The sequence below is a fragment of the Salmo trutta genome, chromosome 23, assembly GCF_901001165.1.
Source record: "Salmo trutta chromosome 23, fSalTru1.1, whole genome shotgun sequence".
NCBI lineage: Eukaryota > Metazoa > Chordata > Actinopteri > Salmoniformes > Salmonidae > Salmo > Salmo trutta.
In genome coordinates this window covers 37,919,175-37,940,829 of record NC_042979.1, presented here as the reverse complement: position 1 = coordinate 37,940,829, position 21,655 = coordinate 37,919,175, and the positions used below count along the sequence as shown (strand labels likewise).

Genomic DNA, 21,655 nt, shown 5'->3' with positions numbered 1-21,655 from the left:
ATGGGGAGCGTTGCTGCACAGCTATTTTCAGGTTTCTCCAGAGATGTTTGGTCAGGTTCAAGTCCAGGCTCTGGCTGGTCCACTTAAGGACATTCAGAGACTTGTCCTGAAGCTACTCCTGCGTTGTCTTGGCTGTGTGCTTAGGGTCGTTGTCCTGTTGGAAGGTGAACCTTTGCCCTAGTCTGAGGTCCTGAGCGCTCTGGATAAGGTTTTCATCAAGTATCTCTGTACATCTTTGCCTTGATCCTGACTAGTCTCCTAGTCCCTGCCACTGAAAAACATCCCACAGCATGATGATGCTGCCACCACCATGCCTCACCGTAGGGATGGACGCTTGGCATTCAGGCCAAAGAGTTCAATCTTGGTTTCATCAGACAAGAGAATCTTGTTTCTCATTGTCTGAGAGTCTTTAGGTGCCTTTTGGCAAACTCCAAGCGGGCTGTCATGTGCCTTTTACTGAGGGGTGGCTTTCCCCAGATCATCCCCAGATCTGTGTCTCGACACAATCCTGTCTCGGAGCTCTACGGACAATTCCTTCGACCTCATGGCTTGGTTTTTGCACTGTCAACTGTGGGACCTTGTATAGACAGGTGTGTGTGCCTTTTCCAAATCATGTCCAATCAATTGAATTTACCACAGGTGGACTCCAATGAAGTTGTAGAAACATGTCAAGGATGATCAATGAAAACAGGATAGACCGGAGTTCAATTTCCAGTCTCATAGCAAAGGGTCTGAATACTTATGTAAATAAGGTATGTTTATGTTAAACATTTATAAAAACCTGTTTTCGCCTCGTCATTATACGGTATTGTGTATAGATTCTGTAGACACACAAGACTATAACGTAACAAAATGTGTGAAAAGTCAAGGGGTCTGAATACTTTCCGAAGGCACTGTATAACACATAACCACTCAATGACTGAATGAATACTATAGGCTACACCAAGACAGAAACAAGAGTTATCGAAAAATGTACAATGTTTATTAAAGTACAACACAGGTGCACCTGAATGTCCTCAAATAAAGAGGATTGTTATTAGCACTGGGCCTTCACAGCAAGCAGTGAAACATTTCTCATTAGCTAGGTTTCCATCCAATTGGCGACAGATTTTCATGCGAATATTCAAAAATCCACAAAAACAATATGCACATTTTCCCACCAGAGATGTTTTCATCAAATTGACTTGTTGCAGATAAAATGCTTTGTGTGATGACAGAGTACACATAATACCTTTTGTGGATATATTTCCATGTACGAATAAAAAAAGAATTTAAATGGGTTTCCATCACATTTTCAACTCTACTGATGGTTTAGTCACAAACATTTTGGCCTTATATAGAGAGTGTGTCCACCATATGCACGCTGTTGGCTAGAGCTCACATTTAGCCTACAAGATGACATTATTATGGACAAAAGAGCAAAATATATATATTTGTCAAATGGCAGCCAAGCATCGATCATCATGTCACCAGAATAAGACCCTCAATATTTATTGGAAAGGAGAATCAAGCTTATCACCTTGCACTTTCACCACCCTGTGAAGTTCACCATAACTTATTTAATCTGTAGCCTAATAAACTGTATGCTTTCCCAATGATTTGTAGTGAGAGGGCCACACAACATGTAATCGTGTGACTCCAAGTTTACTTTTATATGATGGTTATTATATCAATATTTGAGCATAAAAGTGTTTTCACAGATGTTTCTCGCATAATTAATTTTACAGACACAAAAAGATCCCACTTTGTCTAGCGTATTTTGTTTTGCCGACATTTGGAACGTTTACAAAAACATTTTCCTTTTCCATCAGGCCTGTCGTTATGTTTTTTATCTAACATGTACTTTATGCATAAAAAGGTTGGATGGAGACCTAGTGAATGAGTGAATGATTCTCAGCTCTAATCCGAGTTGATTTAATAAAATAGAATGACACACCAAATGTTCCTACAGCTCTGAATGGTTAGCCGAAACAAGACATTTTCAGGATCGTTAGCGAGTTGCAAGCCTGTGGAAGATTGTAGTATGTGGATCATGAAAAGAGTGCTGTGATTCAATCCAGAAAAATGCAGTTTCACATTTCCATCTTGATATGCTGTATACACAGTTGTTTCTGCTCGACATGATTTGGTGTGGCTTTATGGTGTTTCATTTGAAAGCTTTAAAACAGAAAATGTTTATTATAAGGGGATTGAAAAAACAGGGCTATAATCCAGTATGATGACTTTTTGGCCAAAAGGCCTGAATAGGTACAATTCTTTGCATTATCAGTATTGAACAGGTCATTCTTAAATTAGAAAAACTATTACTCACCAATTGAAAGTCATCAACATAAGAATATTTCTGTTCGTTATAGATATTTTTTTTCGTCATGCATGTCAGCACAATCCAATCACAAACAACAGTTACCTTCAAAGAGTAGAAACAAATTAATATAAATAAACAATTGTATGCAACAGACCATGTTCTAGTGATACCATCTATAAACCCTTTATAAAGGATAACATTTTACCCATTTAACATATGTATACAGTTGCCATAACGACAACACATACAGCATGTGATAGAAGTACTATACTTACCAAGCCAAGGAGGGCAAGACCAGCACCAACATTCAGCAGTGTTGGCACTATGTTAAATTTTCCAGCCTGAAGCAGAGACATTTAACCAGTTTAACTAGAACACCAGGATTTTATAACTATAACGCCATTTCATTCATTATTTTATGACATTAAAATACTCATATCAAAGTTAAAAATGGCTTAGATTGTTTCTGTAAAAGCTCACCTGACCAAAAACCATGACATCGAATCGTATTCCGAATCCTTTGATTAATGTCCTTGTCTCTTCATTGTTACCATTTTTGTAATATTTGGCAAATCTGTGGGAAAAGAAAAGCACAAAGAGCGTTGCCAAAATCGTCTTAAAAAAACAAATGGACATCAATATTTTATATTTACACTACCTATGGTTGTAATAATTTGGGGTCAGAGATAAATCTGTCTATCGATGTGGTTGTAGTCTAAAAACAAAAGTTCAACCCCTATACCTGAAGTTGTATCCAGGCGCCACATTGTTCACTGGGTCCTTGTTGTCCAGGCGACGGAAGGTGTACCTAGGCACACACCAGCTGCTTGGCATGTCCAGATCACATTCCCAACGGATCTGGACACCCATAACCCCACCCTAGACAAAGACAATCAACGTAGATAAGGAGTATGCCGTTTACATGGATTTTACAAATGAAAACCAGCTGAGACATAAGATGCTATGCTGCATGTTAGATTACTCGACATGCATCAAAATGCCATAAGATATATCATGACATTTTGACTAATATACACTGAGTATACCAAACATTAGGTACACCATCCTAATACTGATTTGCAACCCCCCCTTTTTTTCCCTCAACACAGCCTCAATTCGTCGGCGCATGGACTCTACAAAAAGCATGTCGAAAGCATTCCACAGGGATGCTGGCCCATGTTGAATCCAATGCTTCCCACAGTTGTGTCAAGTTGGCTGGATGTCCTTTGGGTGGTGGACCATTCTTGATACACAGGAAACTGTTGAGCGTGAAAAACCCAGTAGCGTTGCAGTTTTTTATACAAACCGGTGAGCCCGGCACCTACTATCATACCCCATTCAAAGGCACTTAAATATTTTGTCTTGCCCATTCACCCCCTGAATGGTACACATACACAATCCATGTCTCAATTGTCTCAAGGCTTAAAAATCCTTCTTTAACCCGTCTCCTCCCCTTCATCTACACTGATTGAAGTGGATTTAACAAGTAACATCAATAAGGGATCACAGCTTTCACCTGGATTCACCTGGTCAGTCTGTCATGGAAAGAGTGATTTTAATGTTTGTATACTCTGTGTAGACCATGCCTTCAGGGCTGTCAGTGGAAAAATGTTCTGGTGAACAATATTTGTTAAAGTTGCCAATGTGGTTAACCCTCATCCCATCAAGAGAATACGGTCATGACATATCAGTGTCTAAATCTATGTATGACCTGATAGGTGTGGGCGTAAGAAAACACTTGTATGGTACATGTTATGGCAAGCCGTTTTTTAGGCTGAAAGACAGTAAGTAACAATGTTCTTAATGTTTTGTATACTCTGTGTATATCCCCATCTTACCAAATGTTTAAATAATTTGGGAGTTTTTAAAAATTAGCAGGCACTTACATGGACAGCCATGGTCTGAAAGTCCTCATTGGCCTCTGTGACCATGTCTTTGAGTCTGAAGATTGGGCAGTCTGGGTCAGTGATGCGGTTGAATACACATTGTTCCAAGTAGGTCTTGTTGACGTAGGGCAAGATATTCCTTCTGCAGAACAGACACAAATATCATAGTTAGTGTTACATGCAGTTGCTCTGACTGCAATTCCACATGGTTTATCACTGGATGGCCCAATGCAACCAATCTTGGTATCGCTTTATTCGGATAGTCCATCTGTAGATCCTCTACAGACTATCAGTGACATTTAAACTACACTATATATACAAAAGTATGTGCACACCCCTTCAAATTAGTGGATTTGGCTATTTCAGCCACACTCGTTGATGACAGGTGTATAAAATCGAGCGCACAGCCATGCAATCTCTGTTGGCATTAGAATTGCCTTACTGAAGAGCTCAGTGACTTTCAATGTGGCACAGTCATAGGATTCCAATAAGTCAGTTCGGCAAATTTCTGCCCTGCTAGAGCTGTAAGTGCTGTTATTGTGAAGTGGAAATGTCTAGTAGCAACAAGGACTCAGCCGTGATGTGGTAGGCCACACAAGCTCACAGAATGGGATCGCCGAGTGCTGAAGCGCGCAGCGTGTTAAAATCGTCTGTCCTCGATTGCAACACTCTCTACTAAACTGCGTCAGGAAGAACTGTTCATAGGGAGCTTCATGAAGTGGGCTTCCATGGCCGAACAGCTGCACACAAGCGCAATGGCAAGTAACAGCTGGAGTGACGTAAAGCTCGCCACCATCGGACTCTGGCACAGCGGAAGCATGTTTTCTGGAGTGATGAATCACGCTTCACCATCTGGCAGTTAGACTGACGAATCTGGGTGTGGCGGATGCCAGGAGAAAGCTACCTGCCCCAATGCATAGTGCCAACTGTACAGTTGGGTGGAGGAGGAATGATGGTCTGTTTTTTTATTTTCATGGTTCGGGCTAGGCCCCTTAGTTCCAGTGAAGGGAAATCTCATCGCTACAGCATACAATGACATTCTTGACGATTCTGTGTTCCTACTTTGTGGCAACAGTTCGGGGAAGGCCCTTTCCTGTTTCAGCGTGCACATAGCGAGGTCCATACAGAAATGGTTTGTCGAGATTGGTGTGGAAGAACTTGACTGGCCTGCACAGAGCCCTGACCTCAACCCCATCGAAAACCTTTGGGATGAATTGGAACGACTGCGGAACCAACTCGATATTCATGCCCAGGATTTTGGAATGAGATGTTTGACGAGCAGGTGTCCACATACTTTTGGTCATGTAGTGCATCTAGTTATCCTAACTTTAACCCTCACACTTATTCTAAACCTAACCATAACCTTAGCAAGCAGTTGCTTATCCAGACTATGCAAATAAAGTGTGACACAAATCTTAAATGGAATTTAGCTCGTAACATATTTATCAAGTAACAGAAATGTAAAAACTTGACTTACTTATTGAAGTTGAATTTGGGGTACCGGATGCTGTTCTTTATAAGCACTGTGAAGTTCTCTGCATCTGCCAACATTGGAGGACTAACGAAAATTATATTGTGAAATTATTAAAACATTCTAGATGGATTATGTAAAATAAAAGCAAATACAACCTTTTCCACCTTGGTACTCAATAGTTCTTACTTGGGAGGTTCCTTATCTAACTCCAGCGGGCACCAAGCCAGAACCTCACATGTCTTATCCACAGCTGAGTACCTCACACATTTCCCAGTCTGAACACCTGAGGGGAGATGGTCACTTTAAAGGAGAACGTCAGTGAAAAACAATAATGTGACTCTCATTCTACAAGTAAGTGGTAGACTGTCTTTAAATCTAATTGACACATTGAGAGCTTGGGATTATAAGGTTCTATCTGCAAAAATATGACTCTGAGATAATTGGCTTTACATTTCCAATGTTGTCAGCAATTTGTATAATGTATTCTTTTGAACTTAACATAAATTGGGGTATTTAGAGTACTATATACAGTTGAAGTCAGAAGTTTACATCCACCTTAGCCAAATACATTTAAACGCAGTTTTTCACAATTCCTGACATTTAATCCTAGTAAAAATGCCCTGTTTTAGGTCAGTTAGGATCACCACTTTATTTTTTAGAATGTTAAATGTCAGAATAATAGTAGAGAGAATAATTTATTTCAGCTTTTATTTCTTTCATCACATTCCCAGTGGGTCAGAAGTTTACATACTCAATTAGTATTTGGTAGCATTGCCTTTAAATTGTTTAACTTGGGTCAAACGTTTTGGGTAGCCTTCCACAAGCTTCCCACAAGAAATTGGGTGAATTTTGGCCCATTCCTCCTGACAGGTGGGTGGGATGACCTGAAATATTCTGCTTTTACAAAATGTGATGCTGTTTTCAAATGAAACACAATACCTTGCTCTTAAGCTTTTAGAATTGATTTGTTTTAAAACAAACCTTAAAACAAATAAATTCTAAAAGCTTTAACAAGAGCATGGTATTGTGTTTCATTTTAGTCTCTGCCTGGCCGGTTCCCCTCTTCACTGGGATTCTCTGCCTCTAACCCTATTACAGGGGCTGAGTCACTGGCTTACTGGTGTTCTTCCATGCCGTCCCTAGGAGGGGTGCGTCACTTGAGTGGGTTGAGTCACTGACGTGGTCTTCCTGTCTGGGTTGGCACCCCCCTTGGGTTGTGCATTGGCGGAGATCTTTGTGGGCTATACTCGGCCTTGTCTCAGGATGGTAAGTTGGTGGTTGGAGATATCCCTCTAGTGGTGTGGGGGCTGTGCTTTGGCAAAGTGGGTGGGGTTATATCCTGCCTGTTTGGCCCTGTCCGGGGGTATCATCGGACGGGGCCACAGTGTCTCCTGACCCCTCCTGTCTCAGCCTCCAGTATTTATGCTGCAGTAGTTTGTGTCGGGGGGCTAGGGTCAGTCTGTTACATCTGGAGTATTTCTCTTGTCTTATCCGGTGTCCTGTGTGAATTTAAATATGCTCTCTCTAATTCTCTCTTTCTTTCTTTCTCTCTCTCGGAGGACCTGAGCCCTGGGACCATGCCTCAGGACTACCTGGCTGACTCCTTGCTGTCCCCAGTCCACCTGGCCGTGCTGCTGCTCCAGTTTCAACTGTTCTGCCTGCGGCTATGGAACCCTAACCAGTTCACCGGACGTGCTACCTGTCCCAGACCTGCTGTTTTCAACTCTCTAGAGACAGCAGGAGCGGTAGAGATACTCTCAAAGATCGGCTATGAAAAAGCCAACTGATACTTACTCTTGAGTTGCTGACTTGTTGCACCCTCGACAACTACTATGATTATTATTATTTGACATTTATGAACATTTGAACATCTTGGCCATGTTCTGTTATAATCTCCACCCGGCACAGCCAGAAGAGGACTGGCCACCCCTCATAGCCTGGTTCCTCTCTAGGTTTCTTCCTAGGTTTTGGCCTTTCTAGGGAGTTTTTCCTAGCCACCGTGCTTCTACACCTGCATTGCTTGCTGTTTGGGGTTTTAGGCTGGGTTTCTGTACAGCACTTTGAGATATCAGCTGATGTAAGAAGGGCTATATAAATACATTTGATTTGATTTGAGTCAGTTATGTAGGCCTCCTTGCTCGCACACGCTTTTTCAGTTCTACCCGCAAATTTTCTATGGGATTGAGGTCAGGGCTTTTTGAAGGTCACTACAATAGCTTGACTTTGTTTTCCTTAGGCCATTTTGCCTTTGGAAGTATGCTTGGGGTCATTGTCCATTTGGAAGACCCATTTGCGACCAAGCTTTAACTTCCTGACTGATGTCTTGAGATGTTGCTTCAATATATCCACATACGTTTGAAGGTAGGCCTTGAAATACATCCACAGGTACACCTCCAATTGACTCAAATGATGTCAATTAGCCTATCAGAAGCTTCTAAAGCCATGACATCATTTTCCAAGCTGTTTAAAGGCACAGTCAACTTAGTGTATGTAAACTTCTGACCCACTGGAATTGTGATACAGTGAATTATAAGTGAAATAATCTGTCTGGTAACAATTGTTGGAAAAATGACTTGTGTCATGCACAAAGTATATGTCCTAACTAACTTGTCAAAACTATAGTTTGTTAACAAGAAATTTGTGGAGTGGTTGAAAAACGAGTTTTAATGACTCCAACCTAAGTGTATGTAAACTTCCGACTTTAACTGTAGGTAGAGAACATTGAACAGAACAAGGCTATGTCCCCCCAAAATTGTTTTTATTAAAATGCAGATAGAACCTTATACAGTGTCTTCAGAAGGTATTCACACCCCTTTACTTTTTCCACATTTTGTTGTGTTAGACTGAATTTAAAATGGATTAAATTGAGATTTGGTGTCACTGGCCTACACACAATACCCCATAATGGCAAAGTGGAATTATGTTTTTCGAAATGTAGTTAAAAATGAAAAGCTGAAATATATTGAGTCAAAAAGTATTCAACCCCTTTGTTATGGCAAGTCTTAATAAGTTCAAGAGAAAAAATTGCTTAAAAAGTCACAGAATAATTTGCATGGACTCTGTGTGCAATAATAGTGTTTAATAATGATTTTTGAATGACTACCTCATCTTGGTACCCCACACATACAATTATCTGTAAGGTCCCTCAGTCAAGCAGTGAATTTCAAACACAGATTCAACCACAAGGACCAGGGAGGTTTTCCAATACCTCGAAAAGAAGGGCACCTACTGGCGGGTAAAAAAAAAGCATACATTGAATATCCCTTTGAGCATGGTGAAGGTATTAATTACCCTTTGGAAGGTGTATCAATACATCCAATCACTACAAAGATACAGGTATCCTTCCTAACAGTTACAGAGTTTAATGGCTGTGATAGAAGAAAACTGTCACTAAAGTAAAACTGCAAAAAAATGTGGCAAAGAAATTAACTTTATGTTCTGAAAAGAAAGCATTGTGTTTGGGGCAAATCTAACACAACACATCAATTAGTACCACTCTTCATATTTTCAAGCATGGTGGTGGCTGCATCATGTTATGGGTATGCTTGTCATGGGCAAGGACTAGGGAGTTTTACTAAGCACAGGCTAAATCCTAGAGAAAAATCTGGTTCTGTCTGCTTTCTAACAAATTCATTTCAGCAGAACAATAACCTAAATCAGTGTTTCCCCAACCCTGGTCCTCAAGTACCCCCAACAGTACACAGTTTTGTTCTAGCCCTAAAACACAAGGCCAAATGTACACTGGAGTTGCTTACCAAGACTACATTGAATGTGTGGCCTAGTTACAGTGTTGACTTAAATCAGCTTGAAAATGTATGGCAAGACTTGAAACTGTCTGTCGAGCAATGATCAACAACCAACTTGACAGAGCTTAAAGAATGTGTGCAAAGCTCTTAGAGAGACTTACCCAGAAAGACTCAAAGTTGTAATCACTGCCAAAGGTGATTTATTGACTCAGGGCTGTGAATACCTATGTAAATGAGATATTTCTGTATTTCATTTTCTATAAATTTGCAAAAACGACTAAAACATGTTTTCACTTTGTCATTATGGGGTATTATGTGTAGATGGGAGATTTTTTTATTTTTATCCATTTTGAATTCAAGCTGTAACACAACAAAATGTGGAATAAGTCAAGGGGTATGAATACTTTCTGAAGGCACTGTAGTCCCAAGCTCTCAACATATGACATGGTACTGTAATGATTATTGAATGGTAATGATCAGTTGGTAGATCATGGCACTTGCAATGCCAGGGTTGTGGGTTCGATTCCCACGGGACCAGTATGAAAAAAGTATGAAAATGTATGCAGTCACTACTGTAAGTCGCTCTGATAAGAGCGTCTGCTAAATGACTAAAATGTAAATTGTAATGCTACCATCTAGTGACAATACAAGGCCTTTTTCTTTTACAGACAGCCTTATAATCTACATCTCAAACGTAGAACAAGGATTAGATCATAATATATAACTCAGATATAGAAATGGATCAATGACGATTTCCCCAATGTCAAAATCTTAATATCCTTACCATTGCCTCGGGTATCACGTGAGCCAGCCTTGCAATCCCTGTCTGAGGTGCAGTCAAAACCAGTTTTTGGGACCTGAACGCATGACAGCATGAGTGTACTTTTTTAAAGCTTAAAAATATAGCTTAGACTTAGAAGCTATACAGAACTTCAACCTCTATGAGTACCAAAAAAACGGGTCCCCTAAAAATGTTGTCCAGAAATGACCTCAATGGACAGAAAGGGGAACACCTCCCTACACCCACGAACAAAAGCATGTTTTCCTAAAACAGGATGTGTGATTTAATGAGAGACAATATAAAGCTAATAATACATTGCTTATGTATATAAATCATACAGCCAATTTTCGAAGAAAATTTTGACATAAAACATTTGCAAATACATTCTTATAGTGCATCTTTAACTTATCTATCATGCAGATGACTCGAGGGCTGGACTTCATCCAATAGAAAGCATTAGTAATGGTGTCTTTTTGTAGGCACTAACGGAGGCTTACTCATTGGCCAAAACCTATAGATTCTGATCGGTCAGATAGCGAACAACAATGACAAGAAGCTGCCATGTGGGGAATCGTAGGTGGCTCGTTTCAGCTCGTGGGTATCTTGTTATTAATACCATGTCTTGTTTTGAGGTGTTTTGATTTATGTCCAGACCCAGTGCCAGAACAAAATCAGTTGGACGGGCATTTGATTTCCAAAGCCGGGCCCATTTCCATTTCACGGGACCTCCTATGTGTGCACACACTTTTTACATGAGTGTTGTAGTAAAGCCCATAGGCAGCTCATGAGTGTTGTAGTAAAGCTCATAGGCAGCTCATGAATGTTATAGTAAAGCCCATAGGCAGCTCATGAATGTTATAGTAAAGCCAGTAGGCAGCTCATGAGTTTTGGGTAGATGGTGGAAGTGGTTGGTGAGTTCGAATTAAGCAGCGTGTCGAATAAATTTGGTGAAGACGAATGTTCTGAATGGACAACAGTAGTGTCGAAAACTGGAACAAAAAGTAAATTGTCTAAAATTGCAGTGGAGGATATGTGTTGTGGCGTACAGCAGGTCAGCCACCAGGGAGAGACTCATCGAGGCCTGGTGACAGACAGAGTCAACATCACGAGCCAATTGGCTCCCTCTGCTGGACGTGCCAGGTCTCGACGGGCTCTCCGGCCAGGACTAATTGGGGCTGATTGTGGTTTGTGAGTAATCAAGGGCTGATTGCTCACCAGCTGGACGAGTCCCATAAAGCTGGTGACAGACAGAGTCAACATCACGAGCCAATTGGCTCCCTCTGCTGGACGTGCCAGGTCTCGACGGGCTCTCCGGCCAGGACTAATTGGGGCTGATTGTGGTTTGTGAGTAATCAAGGGCTGATTGCTCACCAGCTGGACGAGTCCCATAAAGCTGCCAGAAGGGCAGCACACGGGAAAAGGGACTGGAGGAAGAAAGGTTAATTCCGGTAAGGTTGGGGACGGTACAAGAGATAAGTAGGATGCTCAGTTTTTGTTCCCCACAGGATACAGCAAGAGCCGGAACCCAGATGACGGTATACCGGATAGGGTCTCATGGGGGAGACCTTTTCTTTTGGTTTGTATTCAAATAAACACCCTTGAAACCGAGCTAATCCTACTCTATCCGTGTCTGATCTGTGTAAACGTTTTGACCAAACCCCCTGGTCTGCCACAGTGTGTAAATTATAATGAATCGCTTCTTGTTGGGATGCGGTTGTTGAGTAAGGATGCATATGTGGGAAACTCATTTGCGGTGTCATAAATGGTGAAGTATGTGCTTGGAAACGAGCAGTCTGTTAGAGTGACCAGGAGTGGTCTTATTTTGATTCATTGTATTTCTGATGAGCAGAGGAAGATTGCAGTGGGCCTCAAAAGAATCCGGACAACAGAAGTTTTGAACTTTGGAGTAGAGCACCCATCAAAGGACTCATCTCAGGGATGAATATGGATGTTATCGTGGAGAAATTACAAGATTATGTTAATAACTCTGTTATTGCATCAAATGCTTGTTTTATGCAACAGAATAGGCTTCTTAGAACTCTACTGTGGCTGTGTGAACTGAGAGGAGCTTCTGAGATTTAACTCTAGCAACTGATTTATGATGGTCTTGTCCTCTCTCGAAGCCCGCATTCCATAGAATGAGTTGGTGTTTGTGTGCCGGAAGGTACCAGGGTGGAGATGGCTCCGGTATGGATAATCATGTTGTATTCGACGCATGTAACTAATAAGTTTTGATTTGATGAGCCAGACCCTGGTTTCTACACAATGAGAACAGTCTTTACAGTCTGCTGTGAAATATTAGTATCTTTCATACAAATCCTAACCTTGTGACCCATTCCATACATCTGATGTTTGTCATGAACATTCAGGAAGATGTACTTTGCTATAAAATACTGTGGCTCAAATCCACTCGTTGGGCTCTCAACGAATCATCTAGGGGTCCTGTTTTTTGATGAAGAGCAAATACGTACGCATGTGAAGCTTGGTTATGTAAGATACGCCGTAAAAGCTTTTGTCCCCAAGCCACTGCAGTGTAAGTATCGTAAAGGATTTGGCCATGTTTCAAGTGTGCAGACGAACAGAGTATACTTAAGAACGGTGTGCAGAAGGACGACGGTGTTGCAATTGTGGTGGGGATCATGATCCTGAGTTCCTGGAGTGCCTTGTAAGGGTGAAGGAAATTGAGGTGGCAAAAGTTAGAGCGGTCAATCAAATCTCCTATGCTTAGGTGATCAAAGGAATTAAGGAAACAAGAGATGCCAGTGAAGAGATGGTAGTGGATACACCACAGCCTGTAGTAAATGTTTGCTGCCAGACAAAAGATACCCTGTGTGTTAAAAAGGTGGATTTTGTTGCATTCATTGCCACAGTTATAAACTGTACAGCACAAGTCTCAAAGAAGTTGAAGAAACTAGACATTATTGTGGCTGCAGCAGAAAAGTTTTTGGGACTCAGGGATTTTACATTGGAAGACCTGCAATGGGTACTGGTGCCAGAAGACCCGCCTCCCAGGTTCCCCTTGAACCTGTGTAGGGATCAGATCTGTTATTTATTTTTAACCGAAAAGTTGTTTGACTTTTTATTTATTTTTTTGGTAGTTAGAAGAAGCTTATTGGTTTCAAGTTTGGGAAAGCTTACAATTCATTCTACCGATCTGCGTGCCAGTTATGGCTAGCATAATTTCCGGACTATTGAGCGCACCTGAATATAAGCCGCACCCACTGAATTTTTTAAAAATTATTATTTTGAACATAAATAAGCCGCACATGTCTATAAGCCGCAGGTGCCTACCGGTACATTGAAACAAATTAACTTTACACAGGCTTTAACAAAACACGGCTTGTAACAAAAAATAGAAAATTAGCAGTAAGCTTTAGTTGTCTTTTTGCACTGAGTCAATTCCTCACGCTGCTGTTTCCAACGTCTTATCATCGACTCATTAAGACCAAGCTCCCGTGCAGCAGCTCTATTTCCTTTTCCAACAGCCAGATCAATCGCCTTCAACTTGAAAGCTGCATCATATGCATTTCTCCGTGTCTTTGCCATGATGAGGGTGACAAAATGACTACCGTAATCAGAATGATGGGAAGTTTGAGAGCGCTCGATTTAATCTAAACAGTAAACAAAAAAGCTGTTTGACCTTAACCCGTTCGGCAATTTCATTGGTCTAATGAAAGCTTCATGCCGCCAAAAAACTGAGCACGTCACAGAATATATATTTTTTGGAGCAAAAAAAATTGAAAGTGAGAAAAATCCATATATTAGCCCCGTCATTGTTTAAGCCGCGAGGTTCAAAGCGTGGGAAAAAAGTTGCGGCTTATAGTCCGGAAATTACGGTATATGTGCATTTATATATTTCCGTGGAACAGTTTCATTTCAATAATAAAGTTTTTGTTTCTCAAAATCATTGTCACATGGTTAATCATGAAAATCTGAAGTAAAATTATAAAAATCTCAAATTAAACTATGGCGAGTGCACTAGACTCTGGAATATGGACACATTGATACACTGTGATCCATTGGCGGCTAAAGAAATGAGAGCATAGAACTCAAAAGATAGTCTAATGCAACAGTAGGCCTAGAACTTCCAACATGAACTAAGTAAAATACATAGACAAAGCCTACAAATAAAAGAGTAGAAAATATCCTGATAAAAATTCTGGTTCTTTCAATCACATTCATCTCTCTTCTCTGCCTGTCTGCCACCTTTTCTGTCTTGACTTGAATTATTGCTAGTGAAATTCAACATTGTATCAAATTATCACAGGGTCTGGCCTGACGCTTTCACTAACAAACTTGCAACAAATCACAAGCCTATTCCGGGCCCTCAAAGTTTCCTGTGCCAGTGAGATCCGGACAGAATTGTTTATGACGTTTCCACTGGATATATTGGATCATCAGATCATGATATTTTGCGCTTTCACACTGAGGCTTGGTGAAAGAGCAAAATATCATGTTGGAAAGATTTTTAAAATACTGAGGAACTACAGTTTCATTCACAATGGATGTTAAAAACCAGACTTTGTTGACTTGTGTAAGGCGAAGAAAAAATGTGTGGCGGATGAATCAGAATTAGTTGGGTAACATAGATAAGATGTTTTATTTGCATAGTATGCTTATGTGAGATACTTGTCATATGTGAATGTATCTGTTAAACCATGTGAAGGGATGTCTGTGCGCAAGTCACTCCCTCCTTTGGCATTGGGGGAAGGTGTTTGGCAGTGTGTGGACCATTGTATGTCCCCTCTGATGTTGCACTTATCCTGGGATAGTATATGACCTAGAGGCTCACTCCCCTCAGTGAGCTTGTCCAGGGGTCGGGTCAAGAGGGGGTTTACTTGAGATGGGAGTATCTAGAGTTGTCAATTGATTTATGCCATTGGATGAGCTTATGGTTCTGTTCTATACCGTACCATGGAGAGACGGTTCCAGTTTGGGGTAGGAGGACCAGACACTAGTCTATACAATGAACACTTGATACAGCAGTTTCTGTCTGCTATGTTTTATAGATATCTTTCATACAAAACTTAACCTTTGTGAACTGTTCCTAAGATCTGTGGTTCGTCATGTACGTTGAAGGGGTGCATCTTGGCTATAAAAGCTCTTTGTACTTTTGTGTAGTCACTTTTCAATGGTTCATTAGAGATAGCGCATCATTGAAAGTCAAGTGCTTTTGCAAAAGCATCTTAATTATTAAAGATGTAGTTTTAAGTGTAACTCTGACTGGTGTGTGAATTGTAACTCTCCTCATTTGGTAATGCAGAAATTAGCCACCACATGAGTTAAGACAATCAGAAATAAGATGGGCACATTCCTACATATGCAATGCATTCTGGAGACTCACCATGTCTTCGCCACACCCCCCTCCCCTTCTTCTTGATGCAATATTTTAAATTATACTCAAGACACGTTATCTTCACACGCTTTTCACTGACAGCCACAACTGAAATCAGCTAGACCTATTCAGCTAGAGCGCACTCCCCAAATAGGGGCTTCCTAAACACACTTGTGATTTGAAATGATCCACAGCTATTTATTTTTTGAAAGAAGGTAATGATACGAAGTCATGCTTCCTGGTGAAGTATTTTGAATGATTTACTTAGACAAGAGTAATTATATATGTTTGGCGAAACATCACTTTACATCAGGGCAATCGAGCATCCTAACTATGCACCTGTCAACTTTCTTTTCTAGAGGCTGAAACCAGAGATCTGTATATAATGATGACAAGCTCATGTCTCCGGCATTTGTCCCAAAGGAGGGAAGGCAGGCGACAAGCTTAGGTCTGCATATTATTTCCATGGAAACGCATTGAGCTTATAAAGGACAAATTTTGGCGCGAGTGAGCCCTCTCACTTCACCTCTTCCTCTCTGCTGAAATTATATTACTGGAGAAAGCTTCACAGCGAGTGAAACAGCGCCCCCCCTATTTTTAGCCCATGAATCTGATGCTGTCTGGCCAGAAATAGTATGACATGCCATACTCTTTTGTTCCAGACAGTATCAGATACATGTTCTACACATAAGACAGAGAGGCGCTGTTTTGCTCACTTGGTGCTTTAACTGAGATTGATGCGTCTTTATGTTGGCGCACGTCTTGGCCAATCATCGACTCAGTGGGTTTTGTCCAACATGTCTCCGGACCTACATTACAGGTCAACAGTTTTAAAACACCTACTCATTTAAGGGAATTTCTTTATTTTTACTATTTTCTACATTGTAGAATAATAGTGAAGACATAAAAACTATGAAATAACACATATGGACTCATGTAGTAACCAAAAAAGTGTTAAACAAATCAAAATATATATTTGAGTTTCTTCAAATAGCCACCCTTAGATCTTATCTGTCGTCAAAGATGTCAGTTCGTCACTGTGGATGGTTTGTCCTCTGACAACTTGATTGTAAGTTTCGGTGTTCCTCAAGGTTCTGTTTTAGGACCACTATTGTTTTTATAATATATTCTACCTCTTGGTGATGTCATTCAGAAACACAATGTCAACTTTCACTGCCATGCGGAGGACACAGCTGTACATTTCGATGAAACATGGTGAAGCCCCAAAATTGCCTACCCCGGAAGCCTGTGTTTCAGACATAAAGAAGTGGATGGCGGCAAATATTTTACTTTTAAACTCGGACAAAACAGAGATGCTATTTCTAGGTCCCAAGAAACAAAAAGATTTGCTGTCGGAACTGAAAATGAATCTTGGTTGTACAGTCATCTCAGATAAAAAACTGAAGAACCTTGTCGTTACTTTGGACCTCTCTCTTTTTATGATCATATGCCTTACTGTCCGGTTACCCGGATAAAGCATTAAATAAACTTCAGTTAGTGCTAAACACGGCTGCTAGAATCCAGTGCTAGCCTCTCTACACTGGCTTCCTGTTAAGGCTAGGGCTGATTTCAAGGTTTTACTGCTAACTTACAAAGCATTACATGTGCTTGTGCCTACAGTACCTATCTCTCCAATTTGGTCCTGCCATACATACCTAAAGGTAGACTAGTGTCACAAGATGCAGGCCTCCTTATTGTCCCTAGAATTTCTAAGCAAACAGCTGGAGGCAGGGCTTTCTCCTATATAGCTCAATTTTCATGGAATGGTCTGCCTATCCATGTGAGAGATGCATGTGAGAGACGCAGACTCTGTCTTGACCTTTAAAGTCTTTCCTTATATTTTGTTGTTGTGCTTTTACCCCTTTTTCTCCACAATTTCGTGATATCCAATTGGTAGTTACAGTCTTGTCCCATCGCTGCAACTCCCTTATGGACTCGGGAGAGGCAAAAGTCGAGAGCCATGCATCCTCCGAAACACGACCCTGCCAAGCCGCACTGCTTCTTGACACACTGCTCGCTTAACCCGGAAGCCAGCCGCATCAAGAATACATGGCCTGATGACTCCTGGCTGTGCCCAGTCCACCTGGTCGTGCTGCTGCTCCAGTTTCAACGGTTCTGCCAGCGGCTATGGAACCCTGACCTGTTAACCGTACATGCTACCTTGTCCCATTAATTTCTCCCATAAGAATGGCCAACGAACCGGAGGTAGAAAATGAAAATAATTCAGTTTTCTAGGACTACAAGCTGTCCAGCAAAATTACAAGACAAGAAAACAATATTGAGTAATGACTAGCTGCTATGAAAACCTTTAGGAATGCATACTGTTAGCTAAATAGAGGCTTTCTGTTATCCTAGTCACACATAAACATTTTGGCTTTAGCCATTGCCCTTGAAAATATCCATTCCGGCTGCACACAGACACAAGCACTCAGACATTCTCACTTCCCTAAAGTCATTGTAAAACTTATCCTAGATCCCAAAAGTCAATTAGAAACTACATTCTTATAGTGCTTCTTTAACTTCTCTATCATGCAGATGACTCGAGGGCTGGACTTCATCCAATAGAGAGCAATAGTAATGGCGTCTTTTTGTAGGCACTAACGGAGGCTTACTCTGCTTTGGCTCGTTGACCAAAGTATATAGACGAGTTGGCTGACAACATCACGATAATGATGCGCGCGCATCGATGTGGCAGGAAGGCGTGCATTGTTATGATTCTGAATGGTCACATAGCTAGCAACAATGACAAGCTGCCGCCATGTGGGGAATCGTAGGTGGCTCGTTTCAGCTCATTGTATCTTGTTATTGATACCATGTCTTGTTTTGAGGCGTTTTGACTGACGTCATGTCTATGCTAATATGGCTAAAATTGGCTAGCTAGCTAACCAACAACTGTAATTAAGTATTTGAGAGACAACAAGTGCTCATTCTACAAATATATTTAGGTTTTCAATAAACATTTGGACATGAAATATAGTTTACATGTTGTTGAAAATCTAAGCCAACCCTGTTTGTTTTGCCCCATAGGTGTGTACGTGTCGGTTTAGTTGCTAAACAACCAACCAGTATATTGGGAAATGAATGGGTTTTTGTAGGATTTGGGGATAGGCACCGAAAATAAGGTCTATGGTAAACACAGGCTAGGAGATCTTATATGTTTTGTTCTATGAGATGATCTTAATCAGCTAACATCGCTTCTTGTGCTTATTTTTGAAGTGTTTAATCAAAATAAGCACAAAGCACATAAAGGCTTCAAAATTCATAAAGGTCACGTTAACCGACTGATACTATCTCATAGAACAAAACGTATAAGATTTACTAAGCCTGTGTTAATCTCAGACCTTATTTACTCTGTTTATCCCAAAACCCATTTTTCCACATTCATTTCCCCCATAGGAATGGCCAACAAACCTGAGGTAGAAAATGCAACAAAAAAAGTAAAAGATTTAGGACTACAAGCTGTCGAGCTCTATTACAAGACAATAAAACAATAGTGAGCAATGACTAGTTGCAATAAAATCCTTTAGGAATGCATACTGTTAGCCAAATAGAGTCCTTCGGTTATCCAAGTCACACACAAACATTTAGTCTTCAGCCATTGTCTTTGAAAATATCCATTCCGGCTGCACACAGGCATAAGCACTCAGACATTCTCACTTCCCCAAAGTCATTGTACAACTTATCCTAGATGTTGTAATAAAATTGAAGTTTTAGATCAAAATGTAGAAAGTAGAGCCTTTTCCATGAACATTAGCATATCTTCAGGTGGATGGGATATTCAGTATGTTTGATAGGCCATCATTGTAAATAAGAATTTGTTCTTAACTGACTTGCCAAGTTAAATAAAGGTTACATTTAAAAAAATGTCTTACCTCTGGACAGTGCGACTGAGTTTGGTTCAGAGTGATGAGCAGGTTCGTCAGTACAAAGAAAGAGCTCTCCTCCTGCCACAAATAAAAAAAACTCAAATTACTTCTCTCAAACATACAATCATCAATGGGTTTGGCCTATTCACATGGCTTTTGCTTGAAATAAAGTTAGTAGGACACAGTTGTTTCATCTCTGACACACATTCCATGTTTTCGTCTGAGCAGCGGTATACCACTCCCAATGGATTTTCTATTTTATTTTTGTACAAGGTCACCCCAACTGACCCAAAAGCCCAAATGTGCACGAAGCTAAAGTGAAACGAGCAGGAACCATAAAACACCACTATGCCAGTGAAGTTGAGGTCACACCCAGCATGATGGGTGTCAGTCAGCCTGGCATCAGGTGACTGGAGGAAGTAAAGGGTACCCGTATTTGGTGCTGGTGATTACAATAGATCAGGCCTATACCTCATCTTCTATACGCCTGGGTGATACCTGTGGTGGGATGATATAGTCTGCCACATCCCAGATTCGCAGGCCCAGGTCGGAAGTGTTGGTCAAGGCGATGCCCTTCACCTTGGTCGTGACAGAGCTGAGGACTGCATCCGTGTCCTGGTAGCCTTTGTTCAGCACACAGACATACCTGCATAGGTGTGCAAAGAGGTGGTCAATGCATTATGGGCTTACCTTTATTCCCAGGTCCATGGGGCTTAAAATTATAACATAGGGTGAATCACAGAGATATCATTGTATATTTTTTATATAAAATATATATGAAAATAAGTGAAATATTGCCCAAAAAATCTTGTGGCAGCTGTGGCTATGATGGCAGTATAGGAAGGGGTACTGCCGAAACCACTTTGTTTGATTAGTAAACATAAGTCAATATGAAATTGTTAGAATGTCATGTGGTCTTTATGCGACACTTACCCGATCACATATGCAATCACCAAAGCCTGCGTGATTCTGTTGAGGGTTCCAACCTTGAAGCTCCTAATTATAAGAATTTTCGGTGTTGAATATTCGAAAAAACATTGACAGATGGACGCACAACATCCCCTCGTTTCCATCATGTTTGCTGCCTCCGAAAAAAGGGATTAAAAACGCTATTTTGTATCCTCATAAAAAACGAGATAGCCCGACCGTTTTAAGGATAACTTCACTGTATGTCACGGGTTTTCGAAAAGAAACCAACAGGCAGTTTAACTTTCACGGTCCGTGCTATCCGGGATCATTGGGACGTCCCGACCCCCAGTGAAGTTGAAATGTAAAATGGTTAGGGTTAAGTAGCCTAAGGGTTAGGTAAGAGTTGTGGTTAGGGTAAGGGTTTAAGGTTAAAGTAAGGGTTTAGTGTAGGGAAATCCCAAGGATCCCGGATAGCACTAACCGAACTTTAACCCCACTGTAATTTCCATGTCTTCCGCACACGTTTAGATTGAAGCGGTTCCCTTTTTATATCCCAATAATGAAACAAGCTACTTTGAGCTGACGCATCATTTTTCATATTTAGACCTACCATCTAGTATGGCAAATGTCGAATGAGTTCACAGATCAGTACAAGCAAAGAGTTCATTAGTTTTTTTTAATCCTCTCTGGTAAAAGTCCGACCTTTGGTAACCTTTGCAAAACTGTTGGCGGCGGTAGGCAGGGGCGCCACTTTGGTTTCAGAAGTGGGGGGCACATAACCTGGCGGGGGGTCCTCCTACCGAAGCTTTGGGGCCATCTAAGCAAATTTTCTGCCTTTTTACACAGGCCAATATGCCATCTCCATTTAGAACAAAAAGTAAGCAAAAATGCCCACAGTCATCAAGCTAGGTAGGAGATTATTATTAAATATTTTTAAGTTTAAAAAGACTGAACTAGATCAAAGGTAATTCAATATTGTGTGTTGCTGTGTTGTTGTGTTGCACCTTTAACCAATAACCTAACAAATGAACAACTCTTGAAAAAAATATAAATACTTTTGCATGTTTTTATTAAGACGATATCTATATCAAATTTCAGCCAGACTGACCAGCCAGCCCGAGCTGCCTGCACGCCCGACCCCCACCAGTGTAGTCAATAACTTAATTCTCTCCCAACACAATTTCCTTCCCAGTTTACACCTTAAATGTTTTTAATTCCCAAGGGAAAGGTTTGGAAACAAAAAACTAAACAAAAAAAACCCATACACCTAAAATATACATGATCACAAAGAAACAGCAAATTCTCCATATAATTCATCTCATAATAGTACTGTAGAGCCCTTTTTATTTGCAC

The 21,655-nt window shown here is 40.8% G+C and overlaps 1 protein-coding gene across 1 annotated transcript; it reads right to left on the bottom strand.

The window, feature by feature from the left end:
• Positions 1–960: 960 nt before the first annotated feature.
• On the bottom strand, positions 961–20,955 carry p2rx4a (purinergic receptor P2X, ligand-gated ion channel, 4a). Its single transcript, XM_029710210.1, has 12 exons — positions 20,327–20,955; positions 19,892–20,039; positions 19,400–19,471; positions 10,196–10,268; positions 5,852–5,948; positions 5,669–5,749; positions 4,192–4,333; positions 3,048–3,184; positions 2,786–2,879; positions 2,581–2,646; positions 2,312–2,407; positions 961–2,157 (listed from the first exon to the last, which is right to left on the bottom strand). The coding sequence occupies exons 1-12, from the start codon at positions 20,467–20,469 to the stop codon at positions 2,137–2,139; spliced, it is 1,170 nt and encodes a 389-aa protein (XP_029566070.1). The 5' UTR covers positions 20,470–20,955; the 3' UTR covers positions 961–2,136.
• Between the last annotated feature and the right edge of the window lie 700 nt (positions 20,956–21,655).